This window comes from Acipenser ruthenus, chromosome 3, assembly GCF_902713425.1.
Source record: "Acipenser ruthenus chromosome 3, fAciRut3.2 maternal haplotype, whole genome shotgun sequence".
NCBI classification, from domain to species: Eukaryota; Metazoa; Chordata; class Actinopteri; order Acipenseriformes; family Acipenseridae; genus Acipenser; species Acipenser ruthenus.
The window spans coordinates 17426658-17432629 of record NC_081191.1 but is presented as its reverse complement, the minus strand read 5'-3'; the positions used below and the strand labels follow the sequence as shown (position 1 = coordinate 17432629).

General features: G+C 42.0%; 1 protein-coding gene across 1 annotated transcript; it reads left to right on the top strand.

Moving 5' to 3' along the window:
* Positions 1-1162: 1162 nt before the first annotated feature.
* On the top strand, positions 1163-5581 carry LOC117435735 (Krueppel-like factor 10). The gene is made up of 4 exons (XM_034059139.3): positions 1163-1367; positions 2715-2951; positions 3116-4025; positions 4469-5581. The coding sequence occupies exons 1-4, from the start codon at positions 1323-1325 to the stop codon at positions 4720-4722; spliced, it is 1446 nt and encodes a 481-aa protein (XP_033915030.3). The 5' UTR covers positions 1163-1322; the 3' UTR covers positions 4723-5581.
* Positions 5582-5972: the final 391 nt, after the last annotated feature.

Here is a 5972-nt window from a genome sequence, read left to right as displayed (position 1 = left end):
TGGGACCCTGTGCAGCCTGGCACAGCAGCAGCTGCCTCCTTACCTGACAGTCCTGCTCCACCACACTTCAGCCCTGTCCCTGCCCTGCCTGACAGTCCCCCTCCACCTGGACTTGACAGACCGGCACCTGCAGCTGCAGGGAGCCCAGGGTCAAAACACAGGCCCCCACGTTGTTTTGGGGACTTTGTTTGTCCCCTCGAGGACGAGGGACTTTAAGGGAGGATTTGTGTAACGACCCTGGGTCCGCTGTAACCGCGTTCGGGAAGGTTCTGTGACCCACAGTCAACAGTTCAACTGCAGCAGGTACTCAGGGAGGATAAGCAGTGGGCTGTTGAGACCAACGGTGTGATGTGAGGGCTGAAGAACAGTGAGAATTGGAGAAGAAACAGTAAGAGAGAGACAGAGAAGTGGGACTAAGAGAAACGAGAAAGAAACCGGAGACTGAAACTAGTTGGCTGTAGCACACGGCCAAAACAGTGTGCTTTGGACTTTCTTTTCTTTTATTATTTGTCACACTCTGAGCAGCACTACGCTGCTCAGCTGTAGCTGTACCACTGGCTGGTAAAGCAGCATGCTTAACCTGTCAGGTGTAGCGTCTGGGCTCAATGCACCACTTGCATTCGAGAATGCAGACCTGTGTGAGTCTGCATGCATTTCCAGGCAACGCTACAATACATCTAATTTTAAACACAGAGAATAACTGTTGAGAATGAGGACAACGTTTGAAATATGTTTGGAAATGCTTGTTTTGTGACTGTGACACGTGGTTGCCGGGGTTTATTATTTAAAATAATGCTTTAGTGACTTTGCGTTCACACCCACAATAATACATAGTTCAGCAGTAAATATTGCGATACCTATCTATCTGGAGTTGTGATAAACAACATGATGTGAGCATGATATTTCTTACATTCTATACCTTTAACTTGTTAACCCTCTGATCAGATGAGTCACTAAAAGTAATACGTGCCATGATTCAGGCGGGGGACTTACCAGCAAAGGCAATGAGCTCACACAGGCAGTGCTGTTTGTGTACCACGCTCCGTTTAGAAGATGTTCACGCCGCAGATCAGCTCCTGATCACGCGTCCCTTCCCACTCGATTGGTCGGAGTCTTACACACCTTTACATGCGATTGGCTAGAGTGTGATCCCTGCCCTCGCCGGGTAAAACGTAATCTGAATGGAGATGGAACGAGAAAATGCAACATTTACCAGTTTCATTTAGTTTAAGACGTAAACGGATACAGATAACTTCGTGGTTACATTGTATATTGGAGAACTATACATTCATGCGACATCTGATCACAAAAAAACCCCGAAGATGCTTAATTTCATGGCTTCGCCTTTCCAGCAGTCAGTTGATATAGTAAGTAATGTTTTATGATTCAAGTGTATACAAAATAAATATACTGCATACAAATGTATGGAAATGCCTAGCTTTTCCTTATCAATATAAAAACTGATACGGTGTTAACAACATTTTAAGTGTTTTTTATTATTATTATTATTATTATTATTATTATTATTATTATTATTATTATTATTCTAAGAAATTACATTTATACAAAATACATATTTTGTAAATTTGACAGAAAGGTAGGGTAATATTATTTATATTGCCACCAAAAGAATTAACGTGTGAGCCGAATTATAAGTCTGGTAGTATTGTTCTGTATAATGAAGTCCTGAATTTGGACATTTTTAAATTTGAGTGTATTATATATCTTTGTAGTAAGAATTGTTAATTTAATGTTGTGTTATCGAAAAGAGTATCAATTTACAGAAACCTGTAAATATGTAGGCCTAATACTATACACTGTACAAACTTTTTTTGGTGAGACAGTGTTACAGTGTAACTTGTTTTCCTAGGCGGTCTGTATGCGTGTTTGGATTCAGCCCTGTGTTTTTTGGAGAAGTAGGTGAAAGGTTACAAGGCTGCAGTTCCCTTAGTTCATGTTTCCTCAGTGCTGAAGAACAGCGGCTGATCACGCATTGCTCACATGCCCACCCACTATTGGGGTGACCAGTCTGGGGAGGGCGAGGTGACCTCGAGCACCAATCACACGAGTTGGGCGCGGGGATTGGAACGGGGGGGGGGGGGGGGGCTCAGCGAGTGCTTGCAGTTCAAAGTGAATCCGCCAGTTGAGGCATACGCAGTCCAGTAATGATGTGTTCCAGATAGGATGATACACTGTCCCTCTCTGTTCAGTTATTTTTATTTCACTGTAGCGTATGTATGCAGCATTGACTATATGTTACAGTTCAATTTGAATAGACTGCAATACATACTAAATGTTATCGTTTCCACGGGTACATTATTTTTTCCTTTGTAATTAAAAATTGTGAAGTTCCATTTTTTTAAACAGACCTGTTTTAGTCAGATACATTAGAATTTGGTGTACTGTGTAAGCTCTAGTTTCACTGAATTTGGACTTGAGGGAGAAAAAAAAATACAAAAAAGGGAGTGGCTTTCTTTAAGAGGGCACTTGGCACTTTGTCAGCTTCCTTTTTAGAAGCAGCTGCAAAAGACAATCCTGGTTTTTGAGCTTTCCCTCCAATCCCACCTTGCCCTTAAAGCCTTTAACTCAAGAACTTTATGTTGCATCTCGACACAAGTGGTCCCACCTTAGAACTGCTGGACGGTTTGAGTGGGAGGGGGTGGTCTGAAAATGAATGCACAGTAATCATTATCTGACTTTCCCTGACTACACAGGAAGAAGCAATGGAGCGTGCCACTAGGACTCGGCACAACAGCCAGTGCTCCTGGAGCAGCACCACAGAGAAGGGGGACATTGAGGCGGTCGAGGCCCTCATGTCCATGAGCTGCAGGTGGAAAGCAGGCCCTGAGAGGTACTCAGAGCTCAGGCCCCTCACACCCTCTTCTGACATGTCAGAGGAGATGGAGGACTCTCTGGTGCCTGGCCCTGGTGATTTTCATGCTTCGCCATTTGTAAGTACCTGCAACGAATGCTTTTCTTAACTGCTTTTTATTAGGACCTCTATTGTACTGAATCATTCTGAGCATTGACCAAACAGGGGTATAATATGGGGGTTGGTTTTGTAAAAAGTTCTTACAGTGGATTGTAACTAATAATTTGTTTTATTTACTTTCAGTGCATGACACCACCCTACAGTCCTCCGAACTTTGAAATGTCTCAGAAGTGTGTGCAGACAACACAAGTGTCACAGATAGTCCCATCTAGAATGCCTGAATTAGGAAATCCCATGGGAGTCAATGTGAATTCTTCCCAGGGTGAAAGGCATTCAGTGGAGACATCAGCTGTGCCGGTTAAACAACAGAAGGCTCAGGCAACAAGTGTCATTCGTCACACTGCAGACGCCTTTCCCTGCAGCCGCAGTTCCCTTCCAGTAAAGACAGAGAGCACTCTTGTAGAACAGACAGATACGTGCTGGGGTCCATCTCAAAAGAGCAGCAGTAAAGAGAAAAAGAGACTGCCTTGCGCATCAGTATTTCCAATCAGAACATTGCCAGCACATGTCAATCAAGATCTGGTATTGCAGCAGGTTGTATGCTCTTCTCCAGTTATTACACCATCTGCAGTGGCTGGGCCCCTATCTGCAGCTATCAGTTTGCCGCAGGGCTCTGTAATAGTACCCTCGTCCTCAGTGAACCCTGTTGGAGTCTCTCCAATGCCTGTCATTTGCCAGATGTTCCCTGTCCCCTCTACAGCCAACCCCTTGGTCACGACCATCGTGGCTAACACTCCAGCCAGACAGCAGGCAGTCATGTGCCAGCCCTTGATGTTTATGGGAACCACGGTCCCGAAGGGCTCAATCATGTTTGTTGTCCCTCATTCGGTGATCCCCAAGCAGCTAACAACGACCCCCAACGGCACCAAGCTGTCCCCAATCGCTCCTGCCCCAGGGTTCAGCATCCCGGTGCAGAAGATGACCCCCCAGACAGACCAGTCAAGGATACGCAGTCACATCTGCAGCCACCCTGGATGCGGAAAGACCTACTTCAAGAGCTCTCACCTCAAGGCCCACATGAGAACACACACAGGTACTATCAACTCTTTTTTTTTTAACTTTATTCCATTATGAGAGTGAACTTAGTGTACCCTGGAAATATGGAACATAAGGCAAATAAGTAGATTCAGGCCCATACTTTAAGTTAAATTCATAAGAGGCATCAAGAACAGAAAAATAGAAATGGATACATAAGTGATATGTAGAGTGTGTCTGTCTGTGTTTGTATGTATATGTATATATAAACACATGTGTAATTAATTTCTCCAGAGATAATTTGTAATTTCTTTAAGAAATTCTAGCCTATAGCCTTTTTCTATTTTTTTTTTATTGAGTTCGGGGTCCCCAGCAAAGTTCGGCCTCTTTGCACAGCCTGTCCGCGAACTGGCGCCGTCCAAACTCTGCGACCCTGCCTATAACCTTTTTGATACCTGGATTGTTTTTAAATTTGTATTAATAGGTTTCTTTTTTCTTCAGGTGAAAAGCCCTTCAGCTGCAGCTGGGAGGGATGTGACAGGAAGTTTGCCCGTTCAGATGAACTGTCCCGGCACCGCCGGACTCACACGGGTGAGAAGAGGTTTGCCTGCCCAATGTGCGACCGGTGCTTCATGAGGAGCGACCACCTCACCAAGCACACGCGTCGCCACTTGTCTGCCAAGAAACTACCCAACTGGCAAATGGAAGTGAGCCAACTACGTGACTTCATTATGTCCTCTACATCAGCACAGTGAAAGACTGAATTATGTGCCATCAGCTTGGCACTGCCAGAAACAGACTGTGATCTAAACACTAACACTTAGGTTCTGAAGTGCACTAATGCCAGGCACAGAACACAAAACATCATCAGAGGAAAAAAAAAGAAAGAATACGTGTAAAGAGTTATTTGCACTCTGAATTGGCAATGTCTTATATTTGCACTCAGAGAAGAGAAATGCCCCCAAAATTACTTTATTCCTCTTAAGATCTATAAGCTGTCATATAAAATTGTACATTTACCATGTTTTGTAATTTTTTGTTTTCTTATTGTTATTTATTTGTTACTGAAATATTACAAATCTTTGGTAGAAATTAAAGTTTGCTAAGGGGAAGAGAACTATAGCTGCATAATATGCTGATTTTTGTAAATTTTGACCAAAATGTATTTAAACTGCTTGCCATAAATGCGATAGAATGCACTTTGGTTTTTAATTAGCAATCTGCTGCTGCAGGATTAGTGACATCATCCTTACACCTTCTTATTCAGTTGTGAAATATTGCACAGCCCTCCTTCTTTGCTGCTGTGTTCTCATTTTAGGAATGTATTGTGGCTTAGAATCCAATTGTAACATATGTAGATTTTGATTCTAAAAGGTAGCAAACTGTTTAAACCTGGGTGAATACAAATATGTATCAGTAGCAATATTTCTCATTATACCTTTAACTGTTACTGAAACAGTGCTTGCAGTAAGTCCAGTGGTACACTCGTCAGGATAATGCAATTGTAAAATCAATTGCACCCTTTTTACAATTTTGCACAAGTTTCTCTTTTCAAACTTTGTATTTCTTTTTACAAAATGAATAAAAAAGTAAAATAATTTTATATGAAAATCATCATGATTTATTTTTCTTTTATTAACATAATCATTGTGAGGAATAGGTCTGTTTTAAATTGAAATTCTGTGAATATACAGAAGCTAGCAGCGAAAGAGTAAATGTTTTAGTACATCATTTAAAATGGCAAAAAAAAAAAAATTGAAACCACTTTCTGGTTTTTGGTGTTGTGTTGGTAGGCTAAGTTCTGATGGTGTTGCATCTTCTAGTGGATAAGGTTTTTTTGTTTTTTTTTTATCAGTAGTGTTATAAAAATTGCCAGCGCCACCTTTTGAGAGCCAAATATATCACAGACCATTTGAGTTTGTTTTTTCATATGGGAAACTGTAGGGTGAAATATGCACTACATGCAAGTGACCTTGAACTTACCATAATATGGCTGCTGTATTGA

Excerpts from the sequence above, each read along its gene's own strand:
- LOC117435735 (XM_034059139.3), top strand. The coding sequence starts at position 1,323 with ATGCTTAATTTCATGGCTTCGCCTTTCCAGCAGTCAGTTGATATA. Across the intron at positions 1,368-2,714 it reads TCCAGCAGTCAGTTGATATA|GAAGAAGCAATGGAGCGTGC; the intron begins GTAAGTAATGTT and ends CTGACTACACAG. Across the intron at positions 2,952-3,115 it reads ATTTTCATGCTTCGCCATTT|TGCATGACACCACCCTACAG; the intron begins GTAAGTACCTGC and ends ATTTACTTTCAG.